Source organism: Lepisma saccharinum, chromosome 20 (genome assembly GCF_977018435.1).
Source record: "Lepisma saccharinum chromosome 20, izLepSacc3.1, whole genome shotgun sequence".
In the NCBI taxonomy this organism is placed as follows: Eukaryota; Metazoa; Arthropoda; class Insecta; order Zygentoma; family Lepismatidae; genus Lepisma; species Lepisma saccharinum.
Genome location: NC_139248.1, coordinates 60,233,258 through 60,253,050, shown reverse-complemented (window position 1 = coordinate 60,253,050; position 19,793 = coordinate 60,233,258). Strand labels below are relative to the sequence as shown.

The 19,793-nt window shown below is 37.9% G+C and overlaps 1 protein-coding gene across 1 annotated transcript in view; it reads right to left on the bottom strand.

The window, feature by feature from the left end:
- Window positions 1-19,793, bottom strand: part of LOC146003487 (uncharacterized) — a 328,072-nt gene that overhangs the window by 45,283 nt on the left and 262,996 nt on the right. The window contains exons 13-14 of the mRNA XM_083141777.1: window positions 18,570-18,641; window positions 10,502-10,618 (exon numbers count right to left, since the gene is read on the bottom strand). Of these exons, the coding sequence (XP_082997903.1) occupies window positions 10,502-10,618; window positions 18,570-18,641 (189 nt within the window). The remainder of the gene's footprint in view (window positions 1-10,501; window positions 10,619-18,569; window positions 18,642-19,793) is intronic.

The window sequence follows — 19,793 nt, the reverse complement described above, 5'->3', positions numbered from 1 at the left end:
AAAAATAAGTATATATACCCCCCTTCTAAAATCCTGATAACTGATAACATCACTCAAAATCCAAACAGCTTCTCATTGGATGACATAATGATCAGCTTTTAAGCCCCTTATCACCTTTGATACCTAGCTTTTTATATGAGACTGGGGTTAATTCAATATGCTTAACTGTTAATGTTTGTTGCTTTTCTTTCTCTCTCTCTCTCCCTCCCTCCCTCTTCCCCCCTCTCTCTCTCTCTCTATGTGTGTGTGTAAATTATTATTGGACATGAGTTTCATATTGTATACAAAATTCAAGAGTTGATGTTATGTTTGTTTCAGTGGTGGAGTTCTTTTGTGGAAAATGATTTCTATACTTGTAGGCATTATAAATAAGAACCTTATGTCAATTTCATGTTTAATTTTGCTTTTTAACTGCTAATGACATAAGGTCATTTTGGCTCTAAATTTACCCTACCACCCCTATATACAAACTTACACCCACATATGGAAAATTCAGGACACATCCCTGAAAATATTATTTTAATGCAACTGATAAATAATTTTAAGTAACTATATATACATAATGGTTAACACAAGATTGTCATGTATTTTCTGTTTCATTTTCTTAATTGCTTGAGATAAGCAATGAATGGCTTTTAATATTTTTTCATTAGCATACATAGTTTTAAGCACATCAAGCTACCCATGAAAGGCTTGGAAATTTAATTATTACAATGCCATTAAGTCATGGAAAGCGGTACATGAGGAGAGGAATCTCTTTCTCCCTTAATTTGTTTTTATTTTTCTGTCATTCTTTCTTATTTTTCTCCATTTTCTGTCTTTCCACCTTCTTTCTCTATTTCCCCTTTATTTCATCTCTTTGTCAAAGAAAGAGATAGACTCCTTCACTCTTTTATTTCTTTCCTTCCCTCTTCCCCCTATATCTCTCTCTTAGCCCATTTCTGTCATTTGAATCGAGTTGGAGATGTATTTATCTTACTATCTATTGCTTGAATATTAAATTATGGCATTTGAAACTATATTTATTATTTTTGGTTAATTTCTGATTTTGATATAATATTAATTACTAGATTTATTTTTATTGCTGGAATAACAAGGAGTGCACAAATGCCATTTTCTGCATGGTATATATGAGAGTCTCTCTTTTAGAAAGAGAGAGAAATAAATATATGTGCTTGTCATGTCTCTCTCCCCTCTCCCTTTTTCTCTCACTGCATTTCTTTCCTTTTTCAGTCTCTCCAAGAGAGAGAGAGAGAGAGAGAGAGAGAGAGAGAGAGAGAGAGAGAGAGAGAGAGAGAGAGAGAGATTGCTAGAGAGGAGAGAGAAATATGTGTATTTGAGAGAGGATCAACTCTCTCTCCCTCTCTAATATCTTATGCTTGTTATGTGGGAGAAAGAGAGGTGGTGGGAAGGAAAAGGATGGAATGGTGGAGGAAAGAGATGGATGAATTATAAAGGGTTTCCGATTGTAAATCGTATACAAATTACGCCATTAAAACTATGTAATATTTTCAGTTCTGCTTGATCTCATCTGTATTAGTCCACATATGTCCATAATTATTTTATTTTAAAAGCTCCAAATCATGTTCCTCTGTGATAAAGTACCCACTCTTTCACATTCATATACAACAGAAAAAATTGCTGTCTTCCATTTATTAAATCATATTTTTAAATATTGATGAGGATAAACGTTTATGAACAGAAAAGTAATGTACATTAACTGAATTGAATGTTCTCTATTTGTTTCCTGTTTGTGCTTTTCAATTGCTAATCTTCTTCGTAACTCGTTGGATTTGGAAATTAATTTGAACAGGTTACCAATAAGAAAGTTTATGTTTAACCTGTGTGTATTGTGTAAAATATTATGTCACTTCATTTTGGCCTATAAGCATATAACAGAATTTGTCTCCTTTAGAGTTTTACAAAATTACTATTGCTATTATATTTACACCAGTTACATGTGGTAATGTTTTCCCAGTGCCAATTGACGTATGATGTTTTGTAATAACATTCAAGGAAAATATCATATTTATGAGTGCTTCATTCATTTATTTTCAGGAAGCATCACCTTTTGCTAACAGAAGATTTTGAGAACGATGCACCTTATTAGTGGAAAGAAAGTTGTCCTGGTAGCTGGATGCTAGAAAGTGCAATGTGCCACTTTACAAACATTTATCTGTGCACTTGTTGGCATGTACTATGTTTTTGAATTAGACTACTCTGAAAACTGTGGTACATATATGACAGTAGTCGAGTACATACTATTAGGTCATAAATAGAGACTGTCGCCCCAAGTCATCTATCTTATGTGCAAGGATTTAAAACAGAATGTGCATTAAGAATCAGTGTATCTGTGTCAAACAATAAATGTTCTGTCTCAAGATCATCTGTAGGCTATCATTTGTTAGTATGAATAGCACGTAAGTTCTTTTATTGTTCACTAACAACATTGGTGTGATTGAAAATGGTATTCATAGATTTTCTGTTATATATTAATTTTAGGTTACAGGGTGTTGATTTTTTTTCTGTTTAATGACGATGCATTTTACTCCTACGCCACTTAATTCTTGTTAATAATTGAAAATTTATTATTTGCTTTTTTGATTTTTCTGTGATTGTTAATCTGCATGTTCACGGTAAGACATAAACATGTAGATTAAATGGAAAGGAAAATCAATTTACTTCTTTTTCTCAGCCTAAAAATTATTACAATCTCTCATTTTGTGCAAAAGTTATTTTCAGTATGTTCTGAAAGTGTTATTTTTATGTATTCAATTCAATTTGCACATACAACCATGAACTCACAAGGCCATGCCACAGTGTGTTTATATGTGCAGAAATGTGAACAAGAAAAGCATAATATTTAGTTAAGTGTAGCTTAACACACTAATTCCCTTGCACTAGAGAAATTTACACTAAGCATCCCTCCATCTAAAATTTTCCAGTAATAAGGAATTTGTTCATTGTGTTCTAAGAAGTGTTTTCAGCATGTTCTAAATAGTAAAAATACCTAAGAAGGGAGATATTACTAACTGCAATAACTGGAGAGGCATAACACTACTTTCAGTTCCTAGTAAAGTTCTAAGTAGAATTATTTTAAACCGAATTAAAGGATGTGTTGAGAAAAAGATCCGGAGAGAACAAGCAGGCTTTCGAAGCAACCGTTCCTGTATAGATCAGATAAATACACTGCGTATTATTATAGAACAGAGTATGGAATACTTCTCTAATATGTACCTTATATTTGTGGACTTCCAGAAAGCATTTGACTCTGTAAATAGAATGAAAATGTGGACAATTGTAAAAGAATATGGCATTCCAGCACACATGATTGACCTTATTAAAACTCCTATGATGGTTCCACATGTCAAGTTGTGCATGAGGGAATACTTACGGATCCAATACCAGTTATTTCAGGAGTAAGGCAAGGATGTATTTTGTCACCAACAATTTTTCTGATGGTAATTGATAAAGTAATGAAGAGGGTAACGGAAGGAAAAAGGAGAGGTATAAATTGGAGTCTCACCCAACAGCTAGAAGACTTGTGTTTTGCAGATGATGTTTGTCTGCTGTCTCACACATACCGTAATATGGAAAAGAAATTAGGAGATTTGGATAAGGAAGGGAAAAGAGTTGGTTTAAAAATAAATAGTACAAAGACGAAATCATTAAGAACAAATGTAAAAAAGATGGAAAATTTCCACTTGAATGAGGAAAATATTGAAGAGGTTAAGGAGTTTACATATCTGGGGAGTTTGGTGACAAATACAGGGAGAACAGATGATGATGTTAGATCAAGAATTAGGAAAGCAAATGTGGCATTTATTCAGCTATATAAAGTTTGGAAAGCCAGAGAAATTTCAATAAGAACTAAGCTGCGAATTTTTAGAACTAATGTGAAGTCAGTTCTCCTTTATGGATGTGAAACTTGGAAAGTAACGAAGAAAATTACTAAATACCTACAGACATTCATAAACAGATGCCTAAAAAAACTTCTGGGAATATATAGGCCAGATATTATCTCAAATGAAGATCTATGGAAACGTACGCAAGAGGAACCGGTGGCAATACAGATCAAAAGAAGAAAATGGAAGTGGATTGGCCACACATTGAGGAAAGATCCATCGGCAATAGAGAGACAAGCATTGAGCTGGAATCCACAAGGACAACATAGGAGAGGAAGGCCAAGAATGAGTTGGAGAAGGACAATAGAGCAAGAAATATGGGAAGCAGGAAAGACCTGGAACGAGATAAGGAAGATGGCTGGAAACAGAGTCCGTTGGCGATGCTTCGTTGAGGCCCTATGCTCCGTAGCGGAGTAACAGGAAATAAGTCAAGTAAGTCATCCCTCCATCTAAAATTTTCCAGTAATAAGGAATTTGTTCATTGTGTTCTAAGAAGTGTTTTCAGCATGTTCTAAATGTGTGAAATGTACTATAAATGATCAAAAATATTCTAGAATGCACTTTACACACTTGCAGAATATTTAATATTGACAATACTCCTTTCTATAACCTTTTCAGCAATTTCTACACTTCTGAAGCACATTAAATGTGAAGTGCTTCAAGAAAGTATTTGTAAAAGTATTGGAACTTTTCCCTTGCAGGTATGCAACCCCCGAGTAAGAAAAGGGAAAAAAAGACGCATTTGAACGTGTCACTCTACACGCTAAAAGTGCATCAAATTTTTTGACTCCAACGACACGTTTTGGTGCATCAAACGAAATATCCACTTTAATGTTTCATTTGACACATTTATTTTGATGCATTTAGGTGCATCTTTCAATTTGATGCATTTTAGTGAATCATTTGACACATTTATTTTGATGCATTTAGGTGGATAATTCAGTTTGATGCATTTTTAATGTTTCATTGGAGTCAAAAAAATGATGCACTTTTGTGTGTCAATTGACACACTTTGAGTTCTGTGTGTGGCCCCTACGAACATTCTGGCGATGCCCATATACGTATGTTGCGCTCATTGGTCCTCACTTCTAGCGGGTCTGGTGCGGGGCACGCGTTTGTTGCAAGCTTGGTGTGCACCACACCCCTTCTAGCACTCTTTCTCTTCAATTCTATCTTTCTACCTTCTCTATCTTTCCTCACCCACTCGCTCTGTACAGGATGTGAGAGCGTGTGACGCGTGTGTTTCTGCCCGAAAACTAAACTTCTGCGGGCGAGTTAAGCACATCGTAATTCCAGTCCGCCATTTACATATTCAAGCGCTGTTGAAATCAGAAAAAGTTTTTCGTCCAATCGCCTCCACGGCGGCGGAAAGTTTTGGATCGAGGCTTTCATTGTTTTCTCCCACGGGAGTCAAATCTCCTCCACTCGGGAAGCAGCGAACCAAATTTAACGTGTTCATCATGCCCGCCGACAGAATTTGAATAATTGGTTTAGTTACTGAAACTCATGTTTGCTACAGTTTAATGAGTCATTCCCCGCTAATTTCGTCGCCGGTCGTGTCTGCGAGGGGAATTCACCTCGCCTGGTGTCATAAACATAGGTGTGTGGGAGGGAAGGGGATAGATTTCAAGAGCATGTCACTCCAGTTTCCAGATATCTGAATCTTTTGCCATCTGGAACTAGTCCCGGGACCATTGTTGTCGTACGGAATCTAGGGCAATTGCGATGGCGTACAAAATCAAGGACAATTGCGATGGCGGACAAAATCAAGGACAATTGCGATGGCGTACAAAATCAAGGACAATTGCGATGGCGTACAAAATCAAGGACAATTGCGATGGCGTACAAAATCACGGACAATTGCGATGGCGTACAAAATCAAGGACAATTGCGATGGCGGACAAAATAAAGGACAATTGCGATGGCATACAAAATCACGGACAATTGCGATGGCGGACAAAATCAAGGACAATTGCGATGGCGGACAAAATCAAGGACAATTGCGATGGTGTACAAAATCATGGACAATTGCGATAATCTTGACGGTGAAGGTTATTTTACAAATTTCTAGGACTATTGCGACGATCAGGACCTAACCTAACCAAAGGCCCCACAGAACTAATAATGCTGTAGAAGATTAGAACAACAAAATAAATAGGTGGCCTGGAAGACCGCATAAAAAAAATTCATGATGTTCTGGCCAGCCTGAACAGACAAACAGAAGACACAAACATCGAGTACATGCTGATGAAACTTAATCTTGAAGGTCAGAAAAAGAAGAAGCATGACATTAAAATCGAGGAGAGTTTGAAAGTATATTCGCACATATGAGGAAACAAATGGGTGACTTCAAAAGGTGTCTGTTGGCTCTTAGCCCATATTCAAAAACTTGATTGAGCCAAATTCCCAGCCGAAAATATCCATATTTCACATAATTCTCTTGTAAGAGGTATTGTGCGGGGTGTTAAGTCACCATTCAAGTTGATACAAGATTTAAAATGTTATCACAAATATCTTCCACCCGGAGTTCCGACATTTCCGACACCGTCATTTGCGACACTCAGGCAGAAACTGTTTTTTCCCGTCATAAGCGACACTGCTTGGATTTTCCCCTACGATTTCTAATTTGTTTACCAGAATTAGCGACATTTGCGTACGTGCAGCAGCAATAGCGTCTCTGAAGAAAGTATTTCCAGAGGCTCAGGTCAGTGGTTGTAATTATCACTTTAACCAATGTTTGTGGCGAAAGGTGCAGGAGTTGAGACTGACAAACGATTACAAAACAGATCCAGACGTGCGGCTGTGTATAAGAATGTGTTCAGCTCTGGCTTACCTCCCTGTGGCTGACGTCGATGATGGATGGCTGTGTGTGATGGAAGATGCGCCAAACCACGACATAGAGAAAATTTTTGGATTATTTCGTTGAACAATGGATAAACAACTCTGTTTTCGACATTTCCATGTGGAACTGCTCCCAACAGCGGCACAGGACTAACAATGCAGTGGAGGGATGGAACCATACAGTTAATGTATTGACGGAAAAGCCAAGCCCTAACGTGTACCAATTAGTGAAGACTTTAAGATTAGAAGCTGAGTACAACGACTACTTATGTGAGACGAGGACCTTGAATCTTAAAGGGAAACGTAGGCGACGTCAGCACATGACATTAGATGAGAGAATACAAAGAGCGTTTGCCGACTATGAAATGCATAGAGATCTTAAGCGCTTTTTGAGGAGAATGGCGTACGTTCAGAAATTAGAATGAAAATAGTAAGATGTTGGTTCAACTACAAGAGAAACGACGCATTCTACAATTCTACATTGACAAGGGATTGCAGTCTGCTCCTATACCGACAAGGGATCTAAAAAATCAGTCATTGACAAAGGATAAATACATCCAGGTTTTAAACACCCAGCTTCCGTGATGCCAGTGTCAAGGAAAACTAATAAAGGTTTTCAAAACACACCAGCTTCAATGATGCTGCCAGTCCTAAGCCTGGATAAAGTTGACGGGAAGCTATTTACACTTTGTGTCGCAGATGACGGTGTCGCAACTGTCATGGAATATATTTTCCACACAGTGTCGCATACGACAGAAATACTAGTGTCGCATACGACGGTGTCGCAAAAGTCGTGGATTCCCTCCACCTGCCCTTTCACTTCTAACTGTGTTCATCGCAATTGTCCGGCTGCCGTCGCACGAAGGGTAATTTTATAAGAAAATATACAAATTTAAGGGAAATTTGAGGAAATAATACTTGTGACAGTGGTGCAAGCTCGTTTTTCATTTGGCGGGGAGGAGACCAGAAGGTTCAACTTCCACACACGCGCATGAGCGCAAATTAAAAAAGAAGATATGCGTCATTATAGTGGAACCACGAGCAAAATAACTTGCGCAGACCCGCGACTCCTGTGCACCGTACTGCCGCGAGTAGGGGAGGGGGAGAGTGGACCATGCTTCCTTATGGCCCGAGGTGGAGGGAAGAAGGGAAAGCTGCGCGGGGACTTTTCGTCCCAAGGTTTTTTCCTTGTGGTCCATCTATACTAAGAAGGGGATTTTCAGGTAGCAAAATAGCTGAAAAATATTTATTTTTTATGTTCTAAACAGCGGAAATATGTGGATAAAAGTAAAAAATATTTTGAATCAAAAACTGTCAAACAAATAAATAGATACTCACAAGTAACACCAGAACGTTAAAATGCTTGGGGCATTCTATTTGTTTCAATGAACAACATAGCACATTTCCAAATTAACCATTGAAAAAGCACCGATTGTCTCTGAACAATGTCTTGTATTGTTAAAACTACTTTTCCACATCACACCTAGTCAGACGTGCATGTTTCAAGTGAGGGATGTCATGCACTTACACTATATGTTCACTTAGAACCTGAGCAACAGGGCACTCAGCGATGTTCGTTGAACTGCGAAAACTGCCGGCGCGCGCTGCGAGTCAATGCTTGCTGTGTTGCCAAATTCCACGTACAGATTTACTCAGCTGAATACAAATGTGTATAAAATCGGTTTCGCAACGTGAATTGACAATGATAATGTATTTTAAAAACAGAGGCAAAGAGCTTCAAAACAAGACCAATATTGTATTTGTATGACTAACCAATACCAAGAAAAAGGTGTTTGGCAAAATTGAAAATAACGGTTTCTTGAGAAATTTTGAAAACCTGAAAATTAATAATTGTGTTTAAAACCTTTCTGCCTGCACCCTACTAAAATTTCATTACGATCGGACGACCCGTTTTTGATTTACAGAATATCAAAAATAACGATCGTTTGCAAAACTAAAAAAACAGCGGCCCATTTTTGTTCTCACGACGATAAAAAATAGAAGGCATTCTCGAAAAAAAAATTGCTAGAATAGAAAACGAAGAATTGAACAAGCTAAATTTTGATGTAACTCGTTTTACTGTAGGTCTACTGGCTATTTTTTAATTGGAGTCCAAACTCGAGTATCTGTAATTTTTAATCCGATAGTAGATCTAAGATCTGACTTTCCTTCCCCCATTTCACATCAAAGGACATTGAAGTTCAGACGATTACAATCCAGTTTCATCCTGATGTCAATATCTGATAAAACCACTTTTAAACCCAACGTACTAATTGCTTCTCTCAATCAAAAATGATTACCGGCTTCCGTCTTTTGGAACTAATTTGCTTGATGTTAATGCCTCACTGCCTGCCCAGTTTAGATAAGGCGAATCATTTTCTACATGGCTATCGGAATCCAGCACCAAATTAAAGAGATAATTCTTGGAAACTAGGACCATTCTTTAAAAATCTGAATTTGTTTTTGCGTCCACTTTATGCACAGAAAGGCTAATCGGTACTGGATCTACAGGTTAAAGTGGAATTAGTACCTCCGTGGCCTTGCGGTCGAAGGCACCTTGCTTTGCACGGCGACTGCGGGACGGCATGGGTTCGATCCCGGGTTCAGTCTCCGGGAAACGGCTGGGGATACGTCGGGTTGACCCTCCGAGTATTCCAATCCTGGTTGAAGATCTCCACGCTTAGAGGTGACGAAGGAAAGCGTGGGAGGGAGACCAGCAGCCGGTAGGTAAGCCAAGGCCCTTCATGGGCTGTTACGCACAGGATTAATATATATTTATTAGTACCACTATGTGCCTTCACCTGGTATCGAGCAAGGGACTACTTGATTACAAGCCGAAGAAGATACTACTACGCCATATAAAATCAAACTTATAAATCATTCACAGGGTGTCTCGAAGGTCCAGGCATTTTGTTTTCATATTTCTACACAGAAAGAAATATTTGTTTGAAACAAGAAAAAAGTTAGTGCATGTGAACAAATACTTATAGAAATGGGCGAGAAACAAATGACTGCTCACCGGACCAATTTGTTTTAGTAATTTTGACAAGACATTTGTTTAGGATTAGTAAAATTAATTTTAGTCAACATAAGCAAATTTTGTACAAGTTGCAATGTATTTTTGCTTGGTTAGAAGCTGCGCTGTTGCCTTGTAATCAAGGTGTCCTAGATTCGATCCCCATGGAGACACAATACTTCGGATCTCACTTCAAAATGTAGGTCCATTACCGATTAGCTTCTATGACCATAAGGTGGACATAAAACAATCAAAATCGTAATAGATGAGATAATCCGTTACCGAGTGTCCGTGGAGTGCTTCAAAGGCGGGTTATCGACCAATTAGCTGGCTCTTGTGCACTCATTATGAGAGATTTATTTCAACAGCCGATGTGATATGGAGATTCTTACGGCTGGTGGCAGCCGGGAACTTGTGCATTGTGCATACATTCAGGTCAAATCACGTTGCTCGAGGGTTTGTAGTGTGGACACGAGGCCTCTGGCTAATCGCGACAATGATGATGAGTGATCTTTAGATAAAACTGAGAACATCCATGCCCAAGCATGTATTCAATGGTCTGACCCTCCTTACACATATTTCTGGCGACGCTCATGAAACTATACGAGGTTCAGTTAAGAAGTGTGCAGTAGAAGAAGCCACTTACCTCACACGAAGACCGGGTTGTCCAGCAGATGTTCGACACTCGAGATTCCGTCGCCCTTGGGTCTGCAGAAGAAGAATAGAAGAAGCCACTTACCTCGCACGAAGAACAGAGTTGTCCAGCAGATGTTCGACGCTCGAGATTCCGTCGCCCTTGGGTCTGCAGTCCCTCACGTGGAGAGCAGCCGAGCAGAGGGAGAACTCGTCGAAGTACCTGCGGGGTATTCAGATATATAACTCTTATGCTCTCCATACTACATACAGGGTACGAATTAACTCGTTTTTTAGGGAGGGGTGGAGTCTTTCACATATTTACAAGAAAATCCAATGCATTTTATTGATTGATTGATTTGGTATATTATACTTCGCTTTTCTGCCACTTTTGGCTAATCGCTTAGATGAGGATGAGTGATGCTATGTGATGTACGTATTATTATATTACATTAAATTAATATACGTACAATAAAACTATCACAGGACATAAACAGAATTGTAAAATAAATTATATACTACGAAACAGGAAATTTTGGCGACATTGCATTATTAATATTAGACTCTCAATGTAGTGACCAAAAGTTTCTGCAAAATGAGCTATAGGGTGACTTTCAAAATATTAAAAAAGCTAAGAAAATAAAAATGATGGCCTATAAAGTTACATTTGATATAAAAGTTCAAGACGGAATTTTTGTTAAGTGGCAAAAGTGTTACGTTCTAGAGGAATGAATCAGGATATTGGCAAATTTTGAAAAAATCCTAATAAAGTGTGAGATCCCTAAAGATGTATGTCTCTTTGCCAGCCGAAAAACTCAGGTCTAATCTTTTTCTTTGTTCAGAGAAGAAACGGTTTCTTGCTAGAGTGTTATTGCTATGAAACTTCGTCATAAGAATAAATGTTCCTCACGTTGTATATCTTGAAGTGTGGGAGAGTTCTGGAAGATTAGTTGGAAGACGCACGGGCAGTAACAACACGGCTCTGTTGACACGTGGGAGTTGTTCTTTTGCTGAGCAACGACTCTTTATGCTCAAAGAAGACTGAGAGTTAGTTTCTGAGGGGCGTGATGAATTATTTTCCTGCCTTGTTGGATCCTAGAAAAGGGGGGAAGGGGATCGTGCCACGGGTGAGAAGTTAATTGCGAGAAAACAAAGCTCTGAGAAAAGATAGCAATTTGAACATAAGGCACTTGCTGGCAGCTAATTGTGTTTCTAAGAACATCCGGATGTAAGATGTCTCGTGCTGGTTTCTCCCACTCAACTCCAACGCAGATTGAAAATAAATAATGTCGACTGCTCTTGCCAGCTAATGTTCCTAAGGCCTTTGCCCACAGCTATCGGGCTCAAGTTCCACGAATGATGGTTCTCAATACTTGTCGACTTGAAAGTTATTGTTGTAAAGTTCTACCCGTACGGCGATGAACACACTGCCATGCAATCAATCACTTAGTTTTGGGATCTCAATATATACCTCGCTGGTTCAAAGAGCTGTATTTTTAATAGAACGTCATTCGATGCTGAACTACACTCTGTCCCAAGTATCCCTTGAGCAGGAGAACGAAAGCAAGTAGTGACACAAGACCCACTCACGTGAGAGGGATCTGGATTGCGTGCTGTGTTTATGTGTGTGCGGGGGGTAGAGTTACCGACTGCAGTCACCAGGCTTCGCAGCAGCGTACACTTCTTCGCTCTGCCCACTCGATTTTCCCCCTTCTCTGCCGCTATATGCGGCCTTGCTCCAGAGATAACTGAGGCAAGCCCATGCATATCTCTCGAGAAGGGGAGAAAGCGAGTGGGAGGAGCGTAACAAAAGAAAGTAGATGCACGTTTCCCCTCCATACACTCACTTCCCTCTCTCACGCGTTCATTGGTCGATCCCTCTCGAGTCACTACTTGCGCAGAGGACTTGTTTTCGTTCGCTTACTCCGAAGATTCTGAAAACAGAGTGTAGGCGTCAAGCCAGAAATGCCAGTTTTTCTGAATCGCTGAGCAGCTGCAACTAAGGCAATGATCGGCATGGCACGGCTCGGCACCTCTCGGCACAGCACAGACCAACATCTTTCAAATTATTTTTCAGGAAGTCGGATGGGAGTAACATACTGCCAGCACAGGCTCGGTTCAGAAGACTTTGGTACATCCTGCTGATTACTATGTTCTCGTATGTCCATCTGCACTAACTTTTCAAGAGAGCTGATTGAAATTTAGCGCATGTGGATTTTGAACACACTACGAGATTTGAGCAAACATTTTATTATTGATAATAATAGGTACTAAAACAAGTAAACCAAACACGAGTTCTTTGCCTAAATGTATCATAAAACGTCGAAATAAAAAAAAATATTTTGGATATAAGACAAAAGATATTTATTTATGTCTGTTCTATAAATAAAATTTTATGAAAAGTGCAGTATTAACAGTATTTTGAGAATTATGTATTCTGTGCCACTTCAGCAGGAAGATATCAACTTGTGGTGCCCTACTGAACAACATACTGAAAATTTGTTGAATTTTGATTATCTCAGAAACTATAAGTGATGGGAACCTGTAATCTTTGTATATGTAATGTGCATGCAATTGTCTTCTATTCTACATAAAAACTTGAATAACTCAGAAATGATGCATGTTACAGGTCCGGGGGTCTGATATTTGTACTCTACAGGCTGTTGTGCATGTTTTTGAAAAAATCGATAATTTTTTTGAATTTGATTATCAGAAACTATGAGTGGTGGAGACCTGGAATCTTTTCAGATGTTATGCATATACAATTCTCTATGTTTTGTGTCTCTACAATTTTTTCCAAAAACTTGTAATTTTGCCTATAAATTTGAATAACTCAGAAATGATGCATGTTACAGGTCCGGGGGTCTGCTATTTGTACTCTACAGGCTGTTGTGCATGTTTTTGAAAAAATCGATAATTTTTTTGAATTTGATTATCAGAAACTATGAGTGGTGGAGACCTGGAATCTTTTCAGATGTTATGCATATACAATTCTCTATGTTTTGTGTCTCTACAATTTTTTCAAAAAACTTGTAATTTTGCCTATAAATTTGAATAACTCAGAAATGATGCATGTTACAGGTCCGGGGGTCTGCTATTTGTACTCTACAGGCTGTTGTGCATGTTTTTGAAAAAATCGATAATTTTTTTGAATTTGATTATCTCAGAAACTATGAGTGGTGGAGACCTGGAATCTTTTCAGATGTTATGCATATACAATTCTCTATGTTTTGTGTCTCTACAATTTTTTCAAAAAACTTGTAATTTTGCCTATAAATTTGAATAACTCAGAAATGATGCATGTTACAGGTCCGGGGGTCTGATATTTGTACTCTACAGGCTGTTGTGCATGTTTTTGAAAAAATCGATAATTTTTTTGAATTTGATTATCAGAAACTATGAGTGGTGGAGACCTGGAATCTTTTCAGATGTTATGCATATACAATTCTCTATGTTTTGTGTCTCTACAATTTTTTCAAAAAACTTGTAATTTTGCCTATAAATTTGAATAACTCAGAAATGATGCATGTTACAGGTCCGGGGGTCTGATATTTGTACTCTACAGGCTGTTGTGCATGTTTTTGAAAAAATCGATAATTTTTTTGAATTTGATTATCTCAGAAACTATGAGTGGTGGAGACCTGGAATCTTTTCAGATGTTATGCATATACAATTCTCTATGTTTTGTGTCTCTACAATTTTTTGTTAATTTTTATACAGACAGGTGTCATTACTACTGCATGTTAAGATTGTTTGATAGTCACTGGTTCAACAATTGCTATGAATTGTTTGGGGAGTACAAGATGCACATGATTGCATGTCAGAGTTTAAATTGGAAGCATTTTAAATTTTTAAATAAACTTATTAACATGAGACTGGTGCATAGTGATATTGAATTCATCACCACAGATGAGGGAAATTTGTATAGTAAGGTGGATTTTGATCCTGACAGGGTTGAGTACTCAAAGCACACATATTTGAATAAGCTTGTTATGTATTTCCTGAGGCAGAAATTTAGGAATTGTAACCATGATTGTGTTGATCTGTCACTAGAGGAGAACAACCTGAGTGATACATGCAACTGTGGTAAACAATTATCCTGTCTGCCTGTGCAATAAAACATACAGGGCAAAAATAATTAAATTTGAAAAGCCAAACAACATCATGTATTTCAGGCACAAACGTCTGGCAGTGGGCAGCAGGAGCATCATCAGCCTAGGGCTGAGGTGATCAAGCTATATATTCAACATGTTCTTAAAAAATTGCAATATTGTATTTTTGAGTGTGTTGTTGTCTTGGAGGGCTAGGGCTTATCAACATGCCTAAAACACAGAACAATTGTGATAATTATCATCTAGTCATGCACATGTTCCTATTAGACAGATTTATTGCTAGTTAATTGTATATACAGCAAGGTTCACACTGCAGCAAGTTATGCAATTATGTTTTTTGACAGAAGAAACCTTTCCAAATACATAAAATCTGAGTCACTTTTGGATAATTTTAGACTTGTGTTCCATGGATTGTCAGAGTATGATTTGTTTGCTGTGAGAAATAAAACTGAGTTCAGATGGGTGCTCAACAGTGAGCACAGTTTTAGATACCTGAGCCTGGGATGTATCAGTCAGAGTGAAAAAATTGTGTATTTCATACAGAGGAGAATTGTTGGATTCTTTGTCAGTTTCTATGATTCCTACAAGAACAATTACTGGTTTACAAACACAAATATTGTAGTACTGTACAATTTTCATATATCTTTTGATCAAACTGCAAACTGGAAACATTTTAATTATAACATGTACCTAAACTATTTTGATGCATTTGATTTTATAACTACAAACACAGGCATGGTGTATAGAGGGTCAGATTTTGTCCGCACAGGAAATTTCCACAATAGAGGTATTATTGATTTGAATGAGATTATGATGTATCTGGTGGATCAAAAATCCAAAAATTGTAGTGCTGATTATTCTATGAAAACTGTTGTGTGTAAAGATTGCAACTGTGCATATAGATCTTAGATATATTATGCATGCACCATGTCATTCTTTGAGAGAAGAGACATTGCAAGATGTATTAGATCTGAATCTCTTGTTGAGGGTTTCAGAATTAGATTCTCAACACTGTCAGAGCATGATGTGTTTGCCATCAACAATAAAACAGAGTTTCAGTGGGCACTTGACAGCACACAATGTTTCAAATATCTTAACCTAAGGATGATTAGGGGGTTTGAGTGTAATGTGTATAATACCTATAGAAGAATTGTAGGATTTTTTGTTGTTTTCTATTATTACAGCAATTTTTCCTATTATGGGCACTGGTTCACAAATTATACAAAGCTAAGGGGATTCTATGATTTTGAGATCCTTCCTAATCAGAGCTCAAACTGGAAGCATTTCAGATCTTTGCAGCTATATCTGGACAGGTTCCATAGGTCAGAATTTGTTACAACAGACAGTGGGATGCTGTATAGTGGTGCAGATTTCAATCATCACCTGCAATCTTTCGATGCATACAATTCTCAGATAATGAACACAAATGAGGTTATCATGTATCATGTATCTTCTTCAGCAAAAATTTAAAAATTGCAGCATTGGGTGCTTTAATAGGATAATAAAATCATGGAATGTATTTACAGAGTGTGAGTGCGGGAAACCACTAAGCTGCATGCCTCTGCTGTTGAGATAGCCCAGCCTAACATGTAATATTGTTTGCAGGTTGATTCAAGATGCAAACATTTTTTGAAAGAAGGGATATTTCCAGATACATCAAATCCAAATATCTTGTTCCTGAATTTAAATTGAGATTCTCAAAATTGTAAAGTGTATTGTGTGCTCCATAATGCTTACATAATTTGTGGAGAGGCACTTTATAGCCTGTTTCTGGTGCACATGGTCTAGCTCCTGGTCTAGAAAATTACAAAATTTGGCCTTGCAATCTAAGTTATACAGAGCAATCACACCAATATTTCCAATCAATTTTGTTTGGCAATGTTGATGACTGTGCAGAACAAGTATCTATATGTTTATATGTGAAATATTCCATGCTATATTTTCTATGGCATTTTGGGCATATTTTTGTGAGAGTTCTGCATTTATCTGGATTACAATTGTTTTGGTGTTTAGCCCAATTGGGGATGGATATATTCTTATTGCATTGATTACAATATTTTTGATTTGGCATTTTTGTTGTTGGTTTATTATATAAAATTTCTTGGGATTCAAATCAAAACTCTATGCTTAATAAAAAAATATCAGTTGGGTTCAGCAGTGTGCTTTGTATATTTAGTGTGTGTGTGTGTGTATGTGTGTGTGTGTAAATATGTTTGGCTTTGGCATTTTTGTTATTGGTTTATTATATAGAATTTCTTGGGGTTCAAATCAAAATTCTATGCTTAATAAAAAATATCAGTTGGGTTCAGCAGTGTGCTTTGTATACTTTGTGTATGTGGATGTATGTGGGTGGGTGTGGGTGTATGTGGGTGGGTGTGGGTGGGTGTATGTGGGTGGGTGTGGGTGTGGGTTTTATGAGCATCTTGGCTTAATTTTAAGTATATCCAAAACAATATCAAGAGGGCCATATTTTTAACAAGCTTATGGACAACAATCTCACAGATGTAGCTTTTGTAAGTGTAGGCAAATCAATCTGAGGGGGCTCATACTTTCACGGGAAATTCCCGAGGGCATTTTTACAAAGATCTTGGGTTAGACAGAGTACCACACTTGAGCAATAAGCTCATATGCACATCTTGAGCTAGTTTTAAGTGTAGCCAAATCTGCCTGAGGGGGCTCATACTTTCTCGGGTTTATATTATCATAAATTACACTACTGATTTTACATTTTTCGTTATGTGCTGCGTATATTCATGAAAGCTATTGCGTTACACGCGACTCCAAATTCGTGCGGATAATTATACCATTATTTACGATTTCCACCGTACTAATAAAACACATGTGCATCGCAGGAACGTGCGTAGGCCTACTGTTTACGCTACGTAGCATTTCAAAATAACTAAGATCATCCATGTTCCATCTCATCAGAAATCATCGCTTGCTGTTCATGTTCCATTCTCTTCCCGAGTAATCACTTCCATCTTCACGTCTCTTCTACAATTCATCACTCTTTTATTTTCCCTTCTGGAAATTTCTTTGTCGCCCTGGATCATCAAAGGAAACTGCTCAAATGTAGAAATATCCTTTACATTACACATTGCATTCAGAACTCAAGACTGGTTCCACTGTCTCGCAAGAAAATATGTTGTTTCGAAATCTCGGACAAAATTACATCTGCAAGGGAAGTAAATGTAACAGGGGCATGTATGACGCAGAATCATTTATTTCGTAACACCGATTACGTTTTCAGAGTTTTTTCCTGTTTCATTATTAGCAATGTTGAAATTTAAATTTTCTTTCACGTATAAGCGTTACGACGCCAGGGGTCTCGGGTTCGAATCCTGACCTGAGCATGGATGTTTGTAGGTATCCATTCATCAATTTCATCACATCATCACTCAACTTCATCTTCGCAAATTAACCAAAAGTGGCACAAGAAGCGAAGTCAAAGAAATCAATTCAATCAATCAATCTTCCCCCTTTAACAAATATCACAGCATCTTCAACGGTTTTCTAGAAGTTAACTGTTTGCATCTGCAATTATATGTTGGTTAAGAGCCACTACGCTCTGTCTGCAAATCTGTAGAGCAAAGCCACGCATAACGGTAGAGAAGGGAAGAAAGCGAGCTGGTGGAGCGAAGCCGTGTCGTTGCTGCAAACGGCTGGTAGCTGCACTCGCTTCCCCTCTCACGCCTTCATTGGTGGAGCCCTCTTGAGTTACTACTCGTTCAGAGGACTTGCTTCCGTTCGCTTGCTTCACTGTTTTTTTCTTGGGAACAAAAATAGGACAAAACTGCACCCCCCCCCCACATACACACACCGCAACATTTGATTTCATATTTAGCAAACAATTGCATCAACCTGCAGTCACCTTATTTTCCGAACATCCCCAGCTTAGTGTGCGAGTTTAGCTAGCGAGTCTAGAACGATGAGCAAGAGGATAAGCGATAGGTGTTCGATTGAGATGACGTCAGCAGCTCCTTGCTGATTGGTGGCTTCCAAGCTGAAATGCAAAACATCTAGAAATAACCTCAATATACTCAAGAGTATGTTGTAACTTACACGTGTTGCAAACATCCAAGAGATCGCAGTGTATGGGCGTCCAACCGGCGGAATACGTTTTTCTCCAAATTTCTGTAAGAAAGAACAGAGCATGAAACCTCATACATAGGGAAAAAAATACTTTCAATAAAAATATATGGAAATTAGTCTTAAATGTCCTAAAGGTTTCAGGATTACAATTGAAGGGGTCGGGTGTAAAACATGATAAGTGGCATTTTGGTCATTTTTGAGTTCATTAAGAGAAAAGGTTATTAGAAGTTATACTGTCGATAAATTGTTTTCGTGTTGTCTTTAACAATTTCAGAAGGTTTCACTGAGTCCAATGCAAATTGAAGGATGACACATTTGACTTTGTAACTCAAAAATTACCAAAATGTCACTTACAATGTTTTACAACCGAGCCCTTCAGTTACTGCTGCTACATGAGCCATCGTGGAATGTATGCGGCCAATAAGTAGATAATTCGGTTTCGTGAGGGTGCCAATTTGTTTCGAGTAATTACTTCACATAAACTGCCCCAGTTTGTCGTCCTATTGTATAGCCTACGCTAAGTATTTTCGTAACATCATATAACCAGTCCCCGTGGCGGAGTAGTTAGTGCATCGTTCTACGACGCCAGGATCCCGGGTTCGAATTTCGGCCTGGGCATGGATGTTTATGAGTGTCCATTCATCAATTTCATCATATCATCATTCATCCTCACCTTTGCAAATTAGCCAAAAGTGGCACAAAAAGCAAAGTAAGATAAAGCAAATCAATGAATCAATCAAAATATCATATAGTTTTAGAATGATCTCCACTGCTCTTGAAACGCTTTATATAATTTGTTCTGTTTATTTGAGATCTTTATGCACAAACAGGCTCATAGGAACTGAACCTACAGTTTAAGTAACACCATTAAGCCTTGTTTCCATGATATGAAAACAATATGCTGACCAAGGCAGAAATTTATTTTATTATAAAACATAAACTAAACGTAACGTTTCAACCTTCTAGCAAGGTCTTCTTCAGACTCTGCACCAAGTACAAATGTAACAAGGTATAAAACATGACGATATATATATATATACACAAAAATTACTCCCCTCCAGACTATTAGAAAGTTGTTCTGGAACATTCTAGCAGGTGGCTTTCCCTTGTCAACTGGACTTTCACCTAAAAGTCTAAACATTTTTTTCATCTGGAATGTGCTTGGACTCTTTATCTCACGCCTTTTCCTTCATT